This window comes from Melanerpes formicivorus, unplaced genomic scaffold, assembly GCF_026170545.1.
Source record: "Melanerpes formicivorus ecotype bairdi unplaced genomic scaffold, bMelFor1.0.p_v2 SCAF_64, whole genome shotgun sequence".
NCBI lineage: Eukaryota > Metazoa > Chordata > Aves > Piciformes > Picidae > Melanerpes > Melanerpes formicivorus.
The window spans coordinates 878,482-900,583 of NW_027142416.1; the positions used below are offsets into that span (position 1 = coordinate 878,482).

Sequence of the window (22,102 nt, forward strand, 5' to 3'; positions counted from 1 at the left end):
TTCAAGCAACGGCTTTCTCCACTGTCTGCATGGTCAGGGTTTAAAACCAACACAAACTAGCAACTGCATTCTGACTGGAGAATTATTTCTGCAAGAAAAGTATGCCACGAATACCTGCAGAGGAAGAACTATCACTTACTAAAAAGCTGAAACCTCAGTTTAACACTTCTCTGTAGCTCCTATATGTGATGCCACTGCTGTTGCCTCTCTGCAGTAATCTAAGCAGATCCTGACTGGTTTCACAGCTGTCATGAAGAATATGGCAAGTCTGCCATGCAGCAGCTCTAACTCATACCTCTGGGAAGCGACTTCAAGGAAACACCATTCATGGTCAAAGAGGAGGAGGCCCAATCCCCCAGGTCAAACCAGGAGCCAAAAGACAACAGACTGTGACGAGGGTCAAGATGATCCAGAATCATAGAATGTTAGGGGTTGGAAGCAACCTCCAGACATGATTGGGTCCAACCCAAAGCAGGATCGCCTAAGGCAGGCCACACAGGAACATGTCCAGGTTGGCTTTGAAAGCCTCCAGAGAAGGAGAAATGTAACCCCTTTCCTCCATCAGTCAGAATAATAATAAGAAAGGAAAAAAAACAAACCTCTAACCCAAATGACAGAACCTCTACAGCAAGCTGCCAGTAGGATCTAGTTTATCACAGTAATTGGATAACTTTGAAATGTGCCTTGCCCTGTGCATCCATTTCTGGCTAGCCTGCTACTTCAAGTCATCATTAGTTTACAGGGCACTGAGCTTCCAAGTTACCAGTTTTGTTCCTTGCCAGATCTGTAAATGAGCCTACCACAGTTACCTCAGACTATCAGTCTCAGTTCAGCTGCTGTAAAGCACTGTCCATAGTTGTTTGGGGTTTTTTAAGGTCAACCAGAACAGGGAGGCTAGTTCTGCAAGCAGCGAGGATGCTGCAATCCACAAATAGACACTGTCACATTTTCTGTGTCTCAGTCTCCAGCACTGCTGGCTTGGCATCCTTCACAGCACCGAATTCACAAAGCAAATAGTGAACTTCATAACTTCACCTCGACTTTCATGTATAAACTCATTCATACTCATGCTGACACTGCCTCTGCCTCATTAAGGAACTGCTGACACCTCTTCTGAACTCAACACATCTTATTCAAACCAATCCTACCTGCATAGATGTTTTTTATTAAGGAGGATGCTTGTGTTAAAATCTGATTTTTGTTTCTTCAGAGTTCAGCTCTTCCTGCTGTTTATTGCTATCAAAAGGTAATTAGCCAGTAAGAAAATTGCTCTCATGTCACAAACAGAAGATTATGGCTTCAGGTAGATGATTAAACAGCAGGAGCACATGAACACAAAAGAAACAAAAATGCTGTCCTTGGAAACAGACATAAAGGACAGAAAAGAAATGACAGTCCAGATGGTTTAGGAGCTAAATATTTCTTCTGAGTGTCTTCATCATGAGGTATACAAATACCTGCAAAATGACAGGTCTCTATTTCAAGATTAAGCGAAAGAAATGGAAGTGAAGATATTATGAGACATTATATAGGCCAGTGATTTCCACCAGAGCCACTACACTCCAGACCCAACTCAACTTCTGAAAACTGGGATTTAACCACCACAATAGGATCATGAAATGTTACATAGCTCACTGAAATAAACATACTTGTATCTTTGGAAACAGGATACAATATGGCAAACAGATGCATGGGGAGGGAGAAAATATGGAGAAAAGGAAAAATTTTGTTTTCCAGACCACTGAGCACCTGGAGATTGAGCAGCCACTTTGACCTAAACCACCTTTACTCTAAGTTTGTTCATAGCACAGTACTGCTGAATAATACTCTGAATCAATGTGTGGTCGATTAACTGTTAGTAATTAATCTCTGACCTCATCTAGCATAAAAAAAAAATATAACAGCAAAATGATGGATGCAAATACCACAGGTGATTTCTTTCTGGAAAGACTAAACACTGATCAACAGTTACTGTAATAAAGTTTACAACATAAAAAAAAAATAAAAAAATCCTCTCTCTTCTTATCAGTTGTGCATTATCAGACAAGAATTTTGGGTGGAGAGGAAAACTGGAATAAAAATCTCAGCTACTTTAAGTGACATCCTCTTGTAAGGCATTCGACTGCCGATTGCAAACTGTACGAACATTCATGGCAGTTTCACCAGAGAAACACAAACTTCTCTGGAGTCCTAGCGCAAAGCCAGCACAGCTGAGAGGGAGCCTTCATTCCTTTCCTCGCCAACTCCGCACGCTCACTTCGGAGGGTTTCAGTGAAACACCAGTTCTCGGGCACTTCCCACCTCTCTCCTCCCAACACCTCCCCGCTAAGTACGTTAGTCTCCGCGCTCCCCCCCAGCAGCCGGCAGGATGAAACCCCACTCTTAGTGGGGAAACGACAGGAATCGAGTCACAGTGGTATCACACCGACACTGGCATGCAGAGCCGCTGCCCCACGGCCAGCTGGCGGGGTACGGAGAGACTAGGGGGGAGGGGGGAACGGGTACCAGCTTTTGAGGAGCTTAGGCTGCTGGGGTTTTTTCTTCCTTAAATTTTAAAAATAACAATAAAAATAATAACAATCAACAACAACAAAAACACCACCACAACTTGAAAACAACAATGGAGTGGCGAGCGAAGCGGCCGGTGTCCGCCGGCGGGGCGAGCTGCTCTCAAGCACGGCTGGGGCTGCCTAGCCGGGCCGGGCCGCCAGGGAAGTTGCTCGGGAGCCGGGATGGCCGCGGCGGCGGCTGGGCGAGAGAGCTGCCCCCACGCCGGGCCCCGCGCCCTGCCGGCAGCCAGGCCTCTCCCCTCCCGCACGCCCAAACATGGCCCCTCGCCACCAACCCTGCAACTTTTCCCCCCTGCCCCCCCTCGCCGTCTCCCCGCTCACCTCTCATCAGGGAACAAAAACTGCAGGCAAGTAGGCTGCGCAGGACGGCCCCCATCTTCCTTCCCTCCTCGCTCTCACCGGCGGGGAGGCGGCGGCGAGGAGCAGCACCTCCACTGCCAGTTCATGCTTCCAGGCGGGCGGGGAAGGTGGCGGGGAAGGAGAGGGAGGGGGTGAATGCGGGGAAGGGCGGCCACCGAGATTTTTCCCCCCTCGCCGGTTCCTAACAGGCCACTTGCCCCACCGCACCGCAACGGGAGCGGGCGCTGCCTCCCATGCCGGCCGCTGCCGCCACACCGCAACCGCCGTGGCCGTTCCCCCACCCACTCCTCCGCTCGCTCCTTCGGCCTTAGCCTCCACCGCGCGCGCACAGGCGCAGGGATACACTCCTCCTCCTCTTCCTCCTCCCCCGACCCAACCTCGCCTCCGCCTCCCCACGCCGCGCCCGGCCGGCTCCTGGCTCCCAGAGCAGTGCCCGCCCCCCCGGCACCTCTGCCGTGAGGGAAGGAGCGGAGGGGCGGGGGCAGCCTCTCTCACAGGGACAGTCTCGCGCACACGCCTGGCCGCCCCGCGCCTGACAAAAGCCCCGCGGGGCCTGAAGCGTAGCGGAGTCGGACCGCTGGTAGAGAAGTGGGTGGGATCACGGCATCCCCTGAGCTGCCCGCCCACGGGGTAGGGCGAGGGACGCGGCGGGGGACGGCCGCCTCTTTCGCATTCCAGCGGGACTACTTTTCAACCTTCTCCGCCGCTTGCGATGCGATACGATACGCGGAGCAACATCTCATTGGGAGGGACGGGACTACTTTCTGCCACAGAGCAGCCACGGCCGTGGTCGGTGGCGGCACAATGCCAGTGGCCGGAGCCGGGCCAGGTGCTGGTGGTGGCCGCTCGGCCCGGCAGCGTGGGGCGCCTCGGAGTCACCGGCTCCGTCCTTGCTTGCCAGTCCACGGGCTCTCCGGGAGGGACTCGCTGGCGCCGCCGAGGCGAGCTGCAGCGGTCCCTCGGCCCTTCCCTAGGGCCCGGCGCACGGGCCAGCAGCGGGGGCACGCTGCCGGGTAAATATTTACGGGCCTGGGTTGGCCCGCCGCCTGAGAAACAAAACGGAGGGGAGAGCGGGGTCTGGAGGAGTAGAGTGTCGCTAGAGAGGAAAAACATAGCAATATGGTAAAACGAAATTACAGTTAATAACCTCATTGGGGAGGTTCGAGAGCTGTAATGTTGACCTTCCACAGAGCGTCCCTTGTCGGCAGGGCATGCTGCTTACCTGATGGAATTGGGGGTGATTTATTTCTGTTCATTTTTGGGGGTGGTTTGGCTTTTTGCCCCCCTTGCGAAACTAAATGTAGTGAGCTGAGTTTGTGCTGCTGAGAGCAACAGTTACAAACTGAGTGGCTGTTCAAATAGAGCTTACGCTTCTTCTCCACCCCCCGTTGTGTCCACTCTTTTTTGCTCTGAAGAAGATAAAAAGTTAGGATTTTCTAATACACTCTCACTTGAGAAAAGCTTCCTTGCCTGTTTTGGGTTTTGTTTTTCTATTCCTACAAATGATACCAAATGTAGCTTTCTTGCATTTCCTCTACTTCAGGATTTCTACAGGGAACTCCAGGTGCTTCCATTAATTTCTTCCTCCCTTATAGAGTATGGCAGCTGGTTAGTAGGGTAATGGTATGAGGCAGGACAATTTAAAGCAAAATTTGATATCCTTACATTACATGTGTATTATTTTCACGATTACTGAAATGTTTCATTTCCTATCTGCTGAACATACACTTTCATAGCTTTTCTTGTGATTACAGGAGGAGCTGACATCCAGGTTAGGTTAAAGGCCTGGGCATTGTAGACTGACTGTTAACATCAGGCTCCTGGATTCATCTAATATCAGGCTCAGCTTTTACTGGGGAAAAAGCAAAAAAACCAAAAACAAACAAAAAAATCCACACAACACAAACCCCTGAGACTTTTATGGAAAGAAGTCTTATTTCCAACCTTCAAGGTTGGGGAAAAAAAATAATTTTTGAAAATATAAACAATGTGACTCAACAGCAATACCTGCCCGAGGCCAGGTCTCCATTACAAAACTTTGTCCTTGATTGCGGGATGAAATCACCTTCTCCGCTCCTGCAGTGTCAGCTGGGAGGCTTAGCAAACACCAGCAAGACCCACACAGATAGTGGGGGGAAGGACTTCCCCTGCAAAAGTATCCTGGGCTGCATCAAGAGAAGTGTGGCCAGCAGGTCAAGGGAGGTGATCCTCCCCCTCTACTCAGCTCTGGTGAGACCCCACCTGCAGTACTGCGTCCAGTTCTGGAGCCCCTATTACAAGAGGGATCTGGAGGTGCTGGAAGGTGTCCAGAGAAGGGCCACGAGGATGATCAGAGGGCTGGAGCACCTCTCCTATGAGGACAGACTGAGGGAGTTGGGGCTGTTCAGTCTGCAGAAGAGAAGGCTCTGAGGTGACCTAATTGTGGCCTTCCACTATCTGAAGGGGGCCTACAAGAAGGCTGGGGAGGGACTTTTTAGAGTGTCAGGTAGTGATAGGACTTAGGGGGAATGGAATGAAGCTGGAGGTGGGGAGATTCAGGCTGGATGTGAAGAGGAAGTTCTTCACCGTGAAAGTGGTGAAGCCCTGGAATGGGCTGTCAAGGGAGGTGGTTGAGGCCCTGTCCCTGGAGGTGTTAAGCCCAGGCTGGATGAGGCTCTGTCCAGCCTGATCTAGTGTGGGGTGTCCCTGCCCATGGCAGGGGGGTTGGAACTAGATGATCCTTGTAGTCCCTTCCAACCCTGACTGATACTACGATATCTAGACAGTAGCTAACCTGTATCTACCTAGTAGATTTTGCAGGAGCAGGCAGCAGCACACCTTTATGTGTATTTTCACTCCTTAATTGGAACTAGGAGAAAAAGTGGTTTGTGGGGTTTTTTAACTTGCACTGCACATCCATAGTGTTGTGCAATCTGTGATTAACTTCTTAGGAAGTATGGCAGATATGTAATTAAACTGTTTGTTACCTTAATCACCCAGTGCACAGCTGAAGAAAACCTCAGTGAATCCCTGCATCACAGAACATATTTTGCTACATGCAGTTCCCCCTCACATCTTACCTGCTTTTGCTGGCAAAACTCTGGTGTGTTGACGTCCCTTGGGAGTCTGATGCCCTGTCTGGTTGCTGCCCTTAATCTTAAAGATGTCTTCCCTGCTGTCTGGGCTGACTGGTTTATTTTTAGCTTTCAAATGTGATATGCTGTCACCCCTCACACTGGTGCATTTCACCCTTTTTCTATAATCCTAACCCTTTCCTTTCCTGCTTGGATTTCCCTGTATCCATTTAATGAATGTTGGCTTCATCTCTCTCAACCTAGGCCCTTTCCCCCATGGCCTGCACAGACACAATACTCCTCTTTCTGTTCTTTCCCAGGTAGCCTTTTTTTAAACTTTTTATGAGTGCTTAAGATTCAAGACCAAGCCCATCCTCACTGCTGCTCAGCTTTCCTTCTAGTTCATACATGTAGAATTAACTCAACAGCAGAGGTTTCTATGGAATAAAATAGGAGACATGATTACCACATACAGAAAAGCCTCCATCAGTCAAGGTTTCTCTGAGATGATGATGCTCATTTACTTGAGCTTAAAGTCAGTGGGAGTGAAGAGGGAATGTCTCTTTTGTTTTAGTGAGAAGCTTCTCTTGTTGATCGCAGTTACTTTAATGAACCTTAGGAAGAGAAACCTTGCTTTGCTGGTTCTAATCCACTATGAGGCTCCAGCTGCAGAGAAACCTGCTAAGAAACTTTACCCTTACCTCCAGACTGAGATGAGGCCTGAAGGACATGAGAGCTTTCAGGGAGTGTTGTTTTTATATTCAGGTTAATTCCCTGGTTTGGTTGGTGGCCCAGCCTCACAAGCAGTTTTGTCAGCCCACAGAATAGCAAGAGATGGCAGATGAATCTCCTGAACCCAGCAGCAAGTAGCAAAGTCACTCAGTCTTTGAACTGTGCCCCAAGTTGCAGTGGAGCCAATGGGACCTTTTGTAGGACTGAGACCAAAGTCCCTAAGGAGCAAAAGCTGTCAGAAGATGGCCGCTTAGCAAATTAATTTGTGGCTGCCCACATCACAGAAACCACTGTCATAATTAGCTCTCTCACTGAATGTCTCAACAAGAATTAAGGGGCACAGTGTGGTGAAATCCTGGTCCCTCTGAAGGCAATGGCAAAATTCTCCCTGACTTCAAAAGGGACAAGTTTTCATACTGAAACTCGAGCTCAAGTCCTCTCTTGCCCCCAGGAGGAAAGTCTGCAGCACAGTAGCTTACAAGATGGGATGTGATGCAGTGACAAGTTCACCAGTGATACCTATTACAGTGATTTTGCAGGTAAAACAGGATAGCCTGACCTGCAGCATCATCACCTTGCCACTTTGCCTAGGTCATACAGTTAGTAAATAAAATGCTTCATCCACCTCCTCCCCCAAGCAAGGTCAGCTCTAAGAAATGTGACAGATGTGCCTGAGGTGGTTTATGCTGTTCCAAGAGTGCAATGGCTTCAACATGGTCTTCCTTCTCCAATGAACAGAGTGCTGGATCATATCTTCTTTCTGCTCACTTCAGTAACAAGCAAACACACTTCTCCCCTTGCTTTTAGCCCTTAACCCTGTGAACTACACCTTTACCCTAGGACACAGGAGATTTCCTTGGGCTGATAGTTACATCTCTAGCCCACATTTTTTTTCCAAGCCATGAGACCTTCCTTGTTTTTGCATTTAGTGTCTGCAAGGCTCCCTACAGTCAGTCAAACCACAGCAAAAACTAGCACTCCTGCTACCTCTGTGGCAATATTCCCATCAAACACTGCATCAAATCCCCTTTTTTACACACACAGAACTGCGTCTTCTCCCTGCATGCCAGCATTACCTTGTTCCCCACCCTGTAAAATGCCCATTCTTTCTTTTCCTTCTCGTCTCCCAGCAGAGGCTGCCTGGTCCCCAGGATGACAATTCTTGTTTCTTTGTGTCTAAAAAAATTCCTTACAACAAAAACTTCACAGAGCAGAAGGTGCTTGAGTTCAGCAGCCCATACAGGCAAGCGAGTCCAACAGGAACCTGGTGATATCCCCAAGGGGAAATATGAAATAAAATGACCTGAAAGGCTTGGGCATTTTCTTTACACCTTTTTAGGAGTGTTTGGACTCCTGCTGATGGTGCATCTGAGGTCAGGCTGTCTACCTCTCTACATCTTTTCTCCTCTTCCATCTCCCAGGGAGTTGAAAACAGGACTGCCTGAGGATACTTTTCTTCAGTGGTTGTGTTTTCAGTGTGAGCCATGCAAGATTCTGACTTTAATTTGGCACTGCCAACCAGACCACAGGGCAAGTCCAAGACTCTGCTCAGGAATATTTGGCCATGGCTACATTTCAAAGCCAAATTACAGAAATGTCATTTGAGAAAGATGCAGTTCTGACATTTGTAGAGCACTTCAATGCTAGGTCAGTACAGCAAAAGCACCCTTTTAAAAGAGCTCACATTTCAGACAGACACCAAAACACTATTTTGGTTTAGTTTGCCCAATTTTTCAAAACCAGGCAGCATCTGGTCTCTATCAACCATAACATGCATGCCTTCTAAGCAACAACAATTTCAGAAGATTTCCTTTGCAACCCCCTTTGGTGGAATTCAGCATTTTGCAACATGCATCCCTAACATTTAACAAGTCTGCTTGGCACTGCAGTTTTTGAAGCTTAAAAATTAGTTACTGCTCAAGTGTTGTACATTTGCTTGTGCTCCTTTAGTCACAGGGATTCAGAACTAGAATTTATGCCTATGGTCAAGAAAGGTAAGTCCTTGTGTCACAACAATTAGCAGTCTTTTCTATAAGAAGTTCCAGCCTTTGTGAAATGTAAACAAGATGGCACACCATCTCTGTATGGGAAAGAGCTGATTTGTGACTTGAAATAGCCACTTCTGGGCTACTCTGCTGTACTGTTGAAGTCAGTTTATGACAACCAAAGAGACACGTTGCTCTCCAGTTCAAGCTCTGGGAGGAAGGTTCATATTCATAGAATCACAGAATGGTTTCATTTAGAAGGGAACTTCAAAGGTCATCTAGTCCAACACCCCTGTAGTCATCAGGGACATCCTCCACTAGATCAGTTTGCTCAGAGCTTTGTCCAGCCTGACCTTGAGTATGTCCAGGGATGGGACCTCAACTGCCTCCCTGGGCAACAGCGTGTTGCACTGTTAAGCCACCCTCATGGTGCAGAACTTGTTTCTAACATCCAATCTAAATCTGCTCTTCTCTCATTTCAAACCATTGCCCCTCATCCTATCACTTCAGGCATTTGCAGACAGTCTCTCAGCAGCCTTCTTGGAGGCCCCTTCAGGTACTGGAAGGCCACTGTTACATCTCCCTGGGGCCTTCTCATCTCCAGGCTGAGCAACACTAGCTCCCTCAGCCTGTCATCATAGCAGAGCTGCTCCAGCCCCCATAATAATTTTTGTGGCCCTCCTCTGGACCTGCTCTATCAGGTCCACGTCCTTCCTGTATTCAGGGCTCCAGAGCTGGATGCAGCACTCCAGGTGAGGTCTCACTATAGCAGAGGAAAATGGCAGAAACCCCTCTCTCCATCTGTTTGCCATACTGCTTTTGATGCAGCCTTCTTAATTGCTCTCTAGGTAGTAAAAATAAGGACAGACACACATTTTGGTGAGGATTTCATGGGATTACTGTTATCCAGGATTTCTCTGAGAAAAATCAATGCCTCTGACAGTTCAGAACTATTGCTTGTGCTCCATTCTATAACTTTTATATTTTACTATGGGAAGAGGGTTTCAAGGCCTAGAAAGGTAGCATGCAGGACATCTGGAAGTCCCCTGTTTAGTACAGAATCATAACATGTTTTGTGAATGCCCTAGAGCATGATACCCCTCTTGAACAAGTAACCTAAATGACATAATCCTTAGCTTTTTTTTTTTTTTTTTTAATCTTTAAATTAGCTAATCACAGTACAGATAATAGATTTAATTAGTTCTTGCTCACATCTCAGCTAATGAAATCCCAAGATAATTGACAGTGGCTGCTTCTCCAGTCTATCCCTTTTTCAACAGGCCTTGCCAGAAATGTGGTAGAATTTCTGGTTTATTAAAAATGTGATCTCTGCATTAAAGCCATAGGGCCTGGAGGGAATGGCTGAAGTGCCAAATTCTCCCCACAACACCACTATCCACTGGCAGCAGCACAGCGTGCAGGGGATGCTGCAGCCACCTGTGCTTCAACAAAAGACACTTGAAATGTAGGCCCAGAACAGCTAAAACCAGGGCACACATTCACCCTGGCCATTAGCTAAAGTGTCTCCCATTGAGTTCATTGCTTGTTAGAGCAGGGATAAATGTGGGTCCTTAAGTTTGCACTGTCTCTCTATATAAAGGTTTCTATGCCTTATGGCCTGTAACTCTTCATGTGCTGAGGGGATGGAAGAGGCAATTATCTATGGTTGAAGTCTCATTTCCTGCTTTTCCATCTCCATTAGTTCTTTGAGTAATTTCCTTACAGCGTGAACTTTAATAAAGACTCTTCCAGTCTAGCTAGCAACTAAGTGTAGGTGAGTGACAAAGGAGAGCACAGAGACAGCCAGACCCGCTCCCCACACGTGTTAGAGCAGTTGTGCCTGCTAGAAAGATATTATTGAGCGATCATCACATGCCATTTGGGAATAATTGGTTTCTATTTTCTCCTCTCAAGAAAAATCAGTGATTAGAGTGAGGCTATCCAATCCATTCCTCATCCTTCCTTCTTCCACTCCCTCCCCAGTCAAACCCACAAAGAAGGTATTTGGTCACATGCATCTTTGAATAAAAGATAGGGAATCGTGTCTGAATAGCCCTGACTCATAAAGCTCCTTCCAGTGCCTTTTTCACTGGCAGAGCTTTGCAGTTAATGCAACTTCTACTAATTTTTTTCCTTACTACAATTGTGAAAAATCTAATACCTTTAGAATGATCTGCAAAGAGCTTACACAGAACAAAATCTCCATTTAATCTGGGCATATTAAGAAATCTTTTCTTTGAACAATACATTAAGCATGCTATTTTCCCCAAACAAAACCCAACCAAACAAAACACACACACAAACACACACACACACACACACACACAAGTAAAGCTCTAAGTGTTGAGAGAAATGGTATTTAGAATCCTATCTTCATTTGTGTTTTAGGAATCCCAGCACTTTACCTGGAGGAAAGAGGAGTGAGGCTATGTACATGCTATGACACACTGTGACAGTAAATCATGGATTCAGTATGGCAAATGGGGTTCTAGTCACCATGTTAAAAAACCCAATGGGAACCACAGACCCAAACCACTTAAGGTAGGAGAAAAATACGTTTGCAGAGCATTGTGCATACCAGTTGTTTAGTTGTTGCTCCTGCTATTAGGTCTCCCCAGAGCTTTCTCTTCTCCAGGCTGAGCAACACTAGCTCCCTCAGCCTGTCATCATAGCAGAGCCGCTCCAGCCCCCATAATCATTTTTGTGGCCCTCCTCTGGACCTGCTCCATCAGGTCCATGTCCTCCCTGTATTCAGGGCTCCAGAGCTGGATGCAGCACTCCAGGTGAGGTCTTACTATAGCAGAGGAAAATGGCAGAATCCCCTCTCTCCATCTGCTGGCCACCCAGGCTGCCTTTGGCCTTCTCAGCTGTTGGCTCAGTCCAGTTTCTCATCCATCAAAACTCCCAAGTCCTTTACTGCAGGGCTGCTTTCTATCACCTCATCCCCTAGCCCACACTGATAACAAGGATTTAATCTATTTAACTCACCCTTGGAATGGGATCTCCAACATATTTCTGGGAAAGCTTACACTCTTTGCTAGATAGAGCAGGTGGATACATTTTAGCATTCAGGCCTGTCACTTTTCAAACTCTACCAACCTTTCCAACATTCATTTGAACAGGCTATAGCCTTCCTTGGTGTATTAGTCGGTGGAGGAGAGCCACATGTGTATCTTGTTAAAGTCTAGTAGTGAGCAGCATAGCGTGAGCTGTTCTCACTTGTTTCAAACTATACCTCACAAGCAAATTATTTTTTAGCCCTGCTAAAATGGAGTGCTCCACAAAGGCAACATAGAGCATCTGCCAGATCTGGAGTCTTTCCAGAAACAGTGCCTGAATTATCACATGGTGGAAAAAACGTTTGAACTCCTTATTTTGTGCCCTTAAACAAAACAATGGCAACACTGCCAGAGTTAAATAATCAGAAGCAGCTGGGAAAAGTCTTCAGATTCTTTCAGAAATGTTACCTCTGGGCTGAGAAGTCCTCTCATCTTATATGGCAATTGTTTTGGAAAGTTATGAGCCACTAAGTGGGAGAACTTCACTTATAGCCATAAGCCATGTGCTGGAGGACCTCCCACTGATAGCAATGGGAGTTGCAAACATGAAGAGCAGTGCACAGCCACTGTAGTAAAGGGGATCAGCTCTTTCCTCACTTGAGCTACACAGGACTTGGACAGTGCCAGTGGAGCTTGGATTTGTGGATAGGGGGAAAAAAGGCTCATAAAGCCAGAAAAACTGACTTGGAAACCAAGTAAACAGAAGGGAAGTCTATAGGAAAACTCTCTTAGAGGGTTTCTATGAGGAAATGCTCAAACATTTTGCAAATTGTCCATCTTGGTGATGCTGAGAGGAGTTGCAGAAGTCACAACATCAAAGTCTCTGCACCATTGATCACATCCTTCTTTCAGTGGGAGTGGGGCATGAAGAAAACCTGGTGCTGCTCTCAGTGGCTTTTGAACAGCCATCCAGAACTCAGATGCTTCTCTGATGGGGCAGGTACCAAAGCACATTACTTACACAAAGCACAAAGTACTTACCCCTTACATAGCCATTCTCACCAGCCTAGCATTTTAAGAACCACCTTTGTGGTCTTCAGAGTGACTGCTCAAATCAGCAAATGTTTCACAACATTCCTCTGGTTTAGCCAATCTAACCTACAACATCTTGAAGTTGTTCTGGATGTTAACAGCTTATAAAATTTCTTTGAGGAAATACAGAGGGCATAAATTATGTGGTATCTATTCCTCGTTGGTGTCAGTATGAGGAACTTTAAATTGTCTGTTAAAAATAAAGCAAACCAAGAAGATGGATCAGAACACCTTGGACATGGCATACCTAAACTCCTTTGCCACTTAAGACAATGATATTTTATAGGCTGGAAGGAGAATAGTAACAGAACAGAATTTAATGCACAACCCTTGGTTGGTTTTCTCATGAAGTAAGCCAATATACAGGAAACAGTCATCTGGTGCAGTTGTTCTGAAACTTAAAAATACATTTATTCATTGTTTATAATGCCTATCAAACACAAGGAGTAGCAGTTTTATGCTTTATACATTGATATCATCAAGAAATGTAGAAACCTAGAAGAAAAAAGCAATATCAGACTGTGAGATTGATAGGAGGCTTTCCAAAGACAAAGTTTTTGAGTGTGTGCATATATATATATATCTCCTCATCCTTCAGGGGATATATTTATGAAGAGGCTGGAAAAGCATCTGGGAATAGCATGTGCACTTCTGAAGTCATGTACAAGACTTTTAAATCCTAGAATGGCTCAGGTTGGAAGGGACCTCAGAGCTCATTTCCTCCAACCTCCTCACCATGGGCAGGGATGCCTTTCAACTAGACTCAGCTGCTCAAGGCCTCATCCAACCTGGCCTTCAACACCCCCAGGGAGGAAGCATCCACAACCTCCTTGGGCAGCCTATTCCAGAGTTTCACCAACCTGAAGAACTGAAGAACTTCTTCCTAAGATCCAGTCTAACCCTGCTCTCCTTCAGCTTCAAACCAATCCCCCTTGTGCTATTGTGAGACACCCTCATGAAATGATGATGGGAGGCACCTATCCCCTGAGGACTAATGAACAGAGAAGCTTATTAACTGTATGAGAGAATGAGTAATGGCCCAGAGAATGAGGAAGGGCCCAGCAGTCTAGGCAAATTTGACAAGTGTAACAGAGCACAAATAGCTCCTCTATATGAAGGGATACTGGGTTGAAAGTATTGACTGTGGCAGTGATACTTTAAACTCTGTGCTTGTGTCAGTATCCAGCGTGGGATGGTGGGATCAAAGCACTATCTAATGGTATAATCAGATCCAAATCCACCAAGATGGTAGGAGGAAGGAAAATGAGATTCAATTTTGCAAATGTCTTCTCATGCAATTCTTTTTTTGTTTGGTTTTGCTGTTGTTACTTGACTGAATCCAGAGTATCAGCATTTCCTAGCCTTACAGGAATTGCAGTACGCTGAAGCGCTGTTGGAAGACAACCTGCACACTGAGTTTTCAGTCCTTTGAGTCAAGGACTATGCACTCTTCTCATACCTCTCAAACAGATCTGCAATTTCTTTCTTTATGATTGTTTGCAGTGGTTCTAAAATCTGGGCTTTCTCTTTGCCACACTGTACAGTACCACGAAACAGTTTTGTGCATGACAGCCTATATTTACACACCTCATGTTTGTTCAGCATTATAAAGCAACATGAAAACAAGCAGCTATATTATTTTTTACACTCTCCAGGTGATTAAAGTCAGTCAGCTTTTGAGCCATAACATAACTTGTTACTTTCAGAAAGAGCCACCCCAAGTGTACAGGTTGTCATCACAGCATGATGGCTAATGATCCACTTCCTGGTGGTAGATGTCAGCAGGAAAATAGAAGAGTGCATGGAAGTTTTAGATAAAGCAGTGCTGGAAAGCACAACAAACTAGATGGATTTTTAGTCCCATTCCTTTCTGTTTCAAAACACAAGAGCATTATCCAGACAAATATACACGCCTCAAAAATGCATATAATTAAGCATCATATGTGGAAGAACGATTATGGCAATTCTCTGTCTTCTGCTCTGTTAACTGGCAATGACAATATGTGACTAATAATGATGGAATAGGTCCAGAAGAGGGCCATGAAAATCAATATGAGGCTGGAGCACATCTGCTACGAAGACAGGCTGAGAGAGTAGGGATTGTTCAGCCTAGAGAAGAGAAGGCTCCAGGGAACCCCAATAGTGGCCTGCCAGTACCTGAAGGGGGCTACAAGGCTGCAGAGGGACTGTTTGAAAGGGCCTGCAGTAACAGGAAAAGGGGCAATGGTTTCAAACTAGAAAGGAGCAGTTTTATATTGGATGTTAGGAACAAGTGCTTTAGCATGAAGGTGGTGGAACACTGCAACAGGTTGCTCAGGGAGATAGTTGAGGCCCCACGCCTGAAGCTGTTCAAGGTCAGGTTGGACAAGGCTCCCTGAGCAATCTGACCTAGAGGAGGATGTCCCTGATGACTACAGGGGAGTTGCACTAGATGACCTTTGGAGGCCCCTTCCAACCCGAATCATTCTATGACTTTATGATTATTAAAACAGAGAAGACAATATATTTAGTTTTGTTGTCTTCTACAGCTATCTGATATCGTAGAAGTTTATAAGGTCTGCTTATACAATCCTTCACCCAGAATTTTCCAATAAACAAACCAGCTTTCCCATAAAACATTTTTGTGGTGAAACAGCCATTGACTGGAAAGTTAAAAACTGAGCTAATTAAGACATTTCTCAATTATTGTCCAAAAAATTTGTCACTCCTATTTCATAAACTGTTGTTGCCCTCTAGCGTTCAAGCACAGCTTGGAAGTACCCTGCCATAAAGATCCAGACAGGTCTCTCTTTGGTCTTCACCCAACAAGACAAACAGCAAAAAAACGGAAGTGTTTCAATGCACCTGCCTAATACCTGCTTTTCTTTGCTCAAGCACACAAAAAAACCCAAACATGTAAAAACATTTCAAGTTGGCTGTTTCACTCAAAAATTGTGGAAGGCCACTCGGCTTGGCATCCTCACCCACTTAGGCATGGTACCCATGCAGCTCTCTGCTTTACTTCTACCATGCTCAGTATGTATTACAGGACATGTTTCTAATTATATTAGCCAAATACATGTCCAGTGCTCTGAATGACCCTGAGATATGTCTGCCTGCCTGCTCTTAAATCTATCTCTACTGTACCATAACTTATCAATTTTTGCAACCTATCTCTCTGTCCAACAGATTAATTACAGCAGAAATGTACAGTGAGGATTCAGGGCTTGTTCTCAGCACTTCCCCTGCTGTTGGCTGCCATGATGGCACCAGGAATCAGAACTATAGAATCATGCTACACAGGTACTCAATTTATGAGGTGAGTTTCTATCTACTGATCTCATCAGAGTACAGATAAAGCTCTTTAACTGCTTTTCCTCCTGAAATATAAGGCCTTCTTGGTTTAACTGGGATTTGAGTGTTTATTTTCAGGATTTAGTCATAAATAAAAAAAGTCACAGACATTACAGTTGAGAGCAGAAACAGTGGTTCTCTGCCCTGCCAAAACCATCTGCTGCTTTCCCATTAGCAGCCACAAATCTATCTTGTGCTGACATTTCAGTATCTACTTTTACATTTCAGAGTGGTCCTTTCAAAACAAGAGTTGCTCCTCACAATATTATTCTCCCTCTCCATCACACATCAGCATACATTCCATTGATCAAGTAATCCAACCTGGTATAATGCCTCTTCTGAAGAGATTCATAGACTTTCTTCCCTGTCAGTGCAATAACTAGCAATAAGAATATCACCCCAAAAAGCAAAGCTGCTACGAGGCTGATTTCTTCACCCAGCTCAATGACACCTTTTCCTCTCAGAACATGCTCTAGCAGGTAGCTTTCTGACTCAGATGGGTCATAACCCCCAGGGTTGTTTGGGGAAGATGTGAGGGAATCCTCAGAAGACAGAGTGAAATCTGAAGCAGAGAGGAGAGAGGAATGACTGGTACGGTTGGAAGAGACACCTGTTGTTTCAGGAGGAATGGCTGAAGTTCTTTGCCCTGACAGGGCAGTAGCAAATCTGGAATTTATGGTCACCTGCTTGGTTGTAGAAGAAGTTGTGAGACTGGAAAGAGGAACATGAGTAACAGTGATGCTGGTGGCTGGGAGACCAGGCTTAGCTCCAGTGGTCCCAGTAGGCACAAAGGTAGCTCTGGTGGTGGTGGTGGGGAGAGCAGTAGGTTTAGCATCACCAGTCGGCAGAGATGTTGTATGAGATTGCAGCTGGGTGGTACTTGTGGGCAGAGGAGTAGAAGCAGTACTGCTGGGTTCAGAAACTCTAGACTGAGTGGTGGAGAACAAAGCAGAGGACATATTTGGTGGCAAGTTCTGCCTTGGAATGGGATCTAAGCTCTCAGGATGCTTTGCCCTTTGAGACTCAGGAAGAACTGTGTGAAATTCACTGTGGTCTAACTGCTTGCTCACGTGGCTCTGGAGTTCTGATTCGTGAGGAAAGACAGCAGCAGCAGGATTCTGATGGCCAGGGTGGCTGTGAGGAATAAAGGCTTCAGCATCTGAAGACAAAGAATGCCCATCTGAAGAAAAATACTCACTTTTGAAGGATGGATCCTCTGGGACAGGGGTGTCTGGGAACAGAAAGGCAATAGCAGTATTTCATTATTTAATCTATTTCTGATTAGCACAGGCTTACTGTGTTTGTGCTTCTACGAGAGATCTAAGGGGGTTGCAGAATGCAATGACTAATGAAGCTGAGGCCCCATCATTTCCCTTTCTTTGGAACACACAGAGTGACTTACAAAATTCTGTCTGGGGCTCAGACCTGTCAGCATCCAGCACATCAGACCCTGACTGCAGCTTCTCACAGAGTTTACCTGAGCATAGCAATCATCCCAATCAATTGTTTTGTACTCATGTAAGTCCAGCTCTGGTGTCTCCAGCATAAAAATTGCTGTTTGAACAAGTGCAGAGGATGGCTACAAAGATCATCCAAAGGGCTGGAGCACCTCTGCTCTATCCTCATAGATAGCCTGATGGAGCTGGGATTTTCAGCCTAGTGAAGACTCTGGGAGGACCTTAGAGCTGCCTTCCAGCCTTCAGGAAGGCTGCAGAGCGATATTTCATGAGGGTGTCTAGAGGCAGAACACAGGGGAATGGATTGAAGCTGAGGGAGAGCAGAGTTAGACTGGATCTGAGGAAGAAGTGCTTCAGCACAAGGGTGGTGAGACTCTGGAATAGGCTGCCCAGGGAGGCTGTGGCTGCCTCCTGCCTGGGAGTGTTGAAAGCCAGGCTGAATGAGGCCTTGAGCAGCTGAGTGTAGTTGAGAGGTGTCCCTGCCTATGGTGGGGAGGTGATGAGGTAGATGAGCTCTGAGGTCCCTTCCAACCTGATCCATTCTGGGATTCTATACTGCAAACACAGAAGTGTTTATTTAGAGGTGAAAAGCAGTGTGAGTAGGCCTGTTGCCTTCAAACGACTCTCAGGCTCTGTCATTTACAAAGTAGATACTATCAACCTCACCTTTTTTCGGTAGGATGTACGCATTTGCCAAGATGATGTTACACTACCCTGTCCTGTAATATCCAAGCACCCTGTGGTTGCTTGACACAAATTAATTCACATTAAAAATTGTGTTAGAATGTGGCAATAATATCCCCATTTTAGAGGATATTTCATACACGTCCTGACTTGCAGGAAAGATCTGAACTCCCCCTACTGTCCTAGAAGAGTCCAAGAGTCACTGAGGTACTTGCAGTGAAGACCCCTCAGGTCTTGAAAAAGAAGTGGGTGAATGTGATTTAACAGAATTTGGAAACAGGAGAAGAGTGTTATGTAACAGAAATTCCATAAAAGTGATAACCCTAGCAGCTGCCTGACTCTACACAGGTATTGGAGAGAGACTTTGAGTGAGGATGAACTCTTGGCAAGACTAGCTAATGGTTAAAATTCTGATTTTTACATATAATTATATATAGATAAATGTTAGAATGACTTAGATAAATGTTAGAATTACTTTGTCATTCAGCTGCTGCACAGAACATTTAAAAGGCAAACATGCTCTCAAGTAGTTCTCTCACTCATCTCTCTTATTTTTTCAAACAGAAACAAAGAGGTTTTTTAACTTGTTAACTGCACTGAAACAAGTAACAAGAAATCCATGACATTTTCATTGTCTCTTCTTTCTCAACTGGAAACTCTAACCCAGAGGCATGGATTTATTTCAGTTTTATTACACATACAAAGAAGGCTAGTTGGCTGCTGTCTTAATATATATTTTTAAGCCTTAAGACTCCACTAAAAAAAAAAAAAAAGTAAAAGAAAACCACTCCAAGAAACAGGCAATGCTTTTGACAACTACTTCACTTGAATCACAGGCATCAATTTTGATCCTAACCTGTCAGGACTGTTAGGCAAGCCAGATCCTAAACCCAGGTAACAGACCCCAGCCGCAAGGTCTGACTTAAGAGAAAAGCCATACTCTGTTTTGAGAGAGTGACAAAATAGTTATTACATAATCAGCAACTGTATGGCCAGAGACACCCAAAATCTTAGCTGCTTCTGCAGCCCTAGACACATTTCCACACCAGCAAGGACTTGGCCTTTCACCACCATGGAGTCAGTGCCCAACTCAGTTTTTTTCCCATTTCCCATGGATGCTCCTCCTCCTGCATTTGAACAAACAGCAGATGTAGTGTGACAGCTACAAAGCACTTGCAGCATGCTACATCATCATCCTCATCCTCAGTTTGCTCACTTGGGGAGCAGCTAGAGAAGCATGGAGCACGCAGGTAGTGCTCACAGGATGGGTAGAGAGCCCAGGATGAGAAGTCCTGTACAGGAGTTAAGTATCACTGCTGCTCTGCAGCATTCATTAATTAATGTACCTGCCTGCATTAACTAACTCTACTCCACATTTTCTGTACCAAACATTGATTTTGTAGTGCTCTTTGTCTCCAGTTTTAACTACCAAGTTCTCAAATGCAGTTGCCCCAAACTGTCACATGTGAAGCAGAGCTGGGGTATTGAGGTTAGAGATGCTTGTGGCTAAGAAAGAACACAGGCACCACACAAGTCAACCTTTAAAAAGAGATTAAAAAAACAACGTGGTGCAACTGGGATCTCCAATCCACTAAGCTACATTAGGAAACAGACTTCAGGTCCTCTCTCTTGAAAAAGAAACACCTCTCGAGTGTACTTGGTATTACCTGGGTGGTGTGAAGAAGGCGAAAGTGCATGAACAGCAGAACCCAGAAATGTTATTTCCTCTTTAGCAAGAGCTCTTTGCAACTGGAACCAGGAAGTGTTTTGCTTCCCAACCCATAGGATGTTTCCATTAGTTAGCAGGGTCAGGATGTTATTCCAACTGGGAAGCTGAGCCCACAAAGGAGCTCACCACACACCTACCCATCCACCTTCTCCAGAGCAAAAAAAAGCAGCATTTTCAAATTACAGTGCTGCCAAAAACACAAACCCCAGACATTTTCTGGTTACTACTGAAAAATCAGAGGTGCAAAAATCATCTAGTGTGGGGACTGGTGGCTCTCACTGTCATTTACCTCTTGTTATCTTGTAGCTGACGAGTCCTGTTGCTGGTTTCATTGGACAAGCCTCTGCGCTAGGGCAGTAAAACAGGTAGCAGTTTGGCTGCGTGCTTGTTCTTCGAGCATCAAAAATCAACAGATTACACTTCTTGTCTCCTGCAAAACATCATAAATATGAGATTCAGCCATGAGAACTTTTATGGCATCTTGATAATGAGCTTCAGTTTGTTTTTTCTTCATGTGAGTAAAAGAAAAGTTACTAATGTGTAACATTCCTACAGGAAATCATCCCAGGGGTGCAAAAGAATAACTCAGGGCCAAACATACAAAGGGTCACACCTTACCCTTCCTGCACAGATGAGCTCAGGGAAATAATGACTCTAATCCCTCATCCTCTCCACAGCAGCACCACTTTATACAATTTATGGCTTACAAATCCTGGTAAATCTGAAAACCTCCTTGATATCCTCATGAGGAAGGGAATTGTTTATACTCCTATCACATCCCAGGAATTGTTTGGCTTGTTGATGCTTGGGGGGGGTCATCTTTTACCACTGTCATTTCTACTTGCTGCTCTACGTCCTACTGCTCCCAGAGCTTGCTGCAAAGCAGCAGTTTCACAGAAAGACAAGCTCATTCACTTTTGGCTAAAATGAAATGTAGCACAAAACATCACTTTGCAGCTTAGGCATCTTAAGACTTTGGGGATCTGAAAGGTTTTGACATTTAAAACTACCCATTTCTTTGCTGCAACCGTTATCCTGAGCACTACCCTGGGCACTACAGGGTCTTGCATTAAGATCCAACATCCTCCTTGGTCAAACAGGACAGCAGCCACATGCTGGTACCAGTCACAGCGTGCATGGAAGGCCAAGTGAATATTTCTATGCTGGATACATAGAACAACCTTATCCCTTCTGCTTGAGTACCGTGCGAGCCCAAGCTTCAGACACAATTTCCAAGTGTTTGTACGTACTACAAGACCAAAGCCATTTACCTGAGAGCTTTTCCCCCGAGCAGCAGGCGTGAACGCAAGTCGCTGGGCTCGGGGCGTGCAGTGGCTCTGCGCCCCTGACGCCTCTGGGCAGAGATAAATTGATATCGATGATGCTATTTTCCATTTTCTCCGCGGAGCACTCTGCGCTCAGGGAAGGTCTTGCCATCACGCAGGTGATCACCACCAAGCAAACTGTCCACTGCCTGCGACAGGGAGACATGGTCACTCGGGTAGGGTCTTCGCAGGCTGGGGCGACGCTGGCCTCGGTGCTCCCCTTACCGCAGGCGTGCCGGACCCTCCGCCGCCACAAACCGGATTTGCCGGCGAGCTTCCTGAAGCGCCGGTAGACAGGGAAGCCTCCACCGAGATACCTGCTCTGCTCCCGGGGCGGGGATGCGTTCCTAGGGGCCACCTTCGGGCTGCCCCTCCGTTGTCCCGTGGCGGAAAGGTAGCGACCAGGGCGGGAAGGGAGCGCCGTGGGCACTCCACTGCCCCGGCACGTCCGGGAGGAGGAGCCGCGGGGGGAGGCGGGTCTGGGCTTCCTGCCTGCCCCACTGCCTGCTCTCAGTGGTGTCCCAGCCTCTTGAGCTGCTGGCAGGCCCCAGGGACTGGTGGCCGGCGTCAGGTGTAAAGGAAGCACAACCTGGTGAAACTGTTCAGGGCGAGGTGGTGGTGGTGAGGCTGATGGAGTTCTACTTGCTGCCTTGGCCTGTCTCTTCTCCGACTGAGATCTGCTTTTGGAGGCTGTAATGAAGGTCATTAATATCCCTCCCCTGGTCTAAATGAACAGGTGCATATTTCAGTGTCTGCTACTTGAGGAGTCCTGGTCAAATCACA

General features: G+C 46.1%; 2 protein-coding genes and 1 long non-coding RNA gene across 4 annotated transcripts in view; 1 reads left to right on the forward strand and 2 right to left on the reverse strand.

Annotated features, from left to right (window-relative positions):
* Positions 1–3,325, reverse strand: part of LRP6 (LDL receptor related protein 6) — a 132,458-nt gene extending 129,133 nt beyond the window's left edge. For both annotated transcript variants that reach the window (XM_068162379.1, XM_068162378.1), the window contains exon 1: positions 2,892–3,325. In XM_068162379.1, the coding sequence (XP_068018480.1) occupies positions 2,892–2,946 (55 nt within the window). In that variant the 5' untranslated portion in view covers positions 2,947–3,325. The remainder of the gene's footprint in view (positions 1–2,891) is intronic.
* A 364-nt stretch (positions 3,326–3,689) lies between these two features.
* On the forward strand, positions 3,690–20,389 carry LOC137453267 (uncharacterized). Its single transcript, XR_010990314.1, has 4 exons — positions 3,690–3,943; positions 11,089–11,241; positions 15,960–16,089; positions 20,301–20,389. It is a non-coding gene; the product is annotated as an uncharacterized lncRNA (long non-coding RNA).
* On the reverse strand, positions 13,170–21,750 carry MANSC1 (MANSC domain containing 1). The gene is made up of 3 exons (XM_068162380.1): positions 21,266–21,750; positions 20,284–20,424; positions 13,170–17,355 (listed from the first exon to the last, which is right to left on the reverse strand). Exons 1-3 carry the CDS (start codon positions 21,483–21,485, stop codon positions 16,406–16,408), a joined length of 1,311 nt encoding a protein of 436 aa, XP_068018481.1. The 5' UTR covers positions 21,486–21,750; the 3' UTR covers positions 13,170–16,405.
* Between the last annotated feature and the right edge of the window lie 352 nt (positions 21,751–22,102).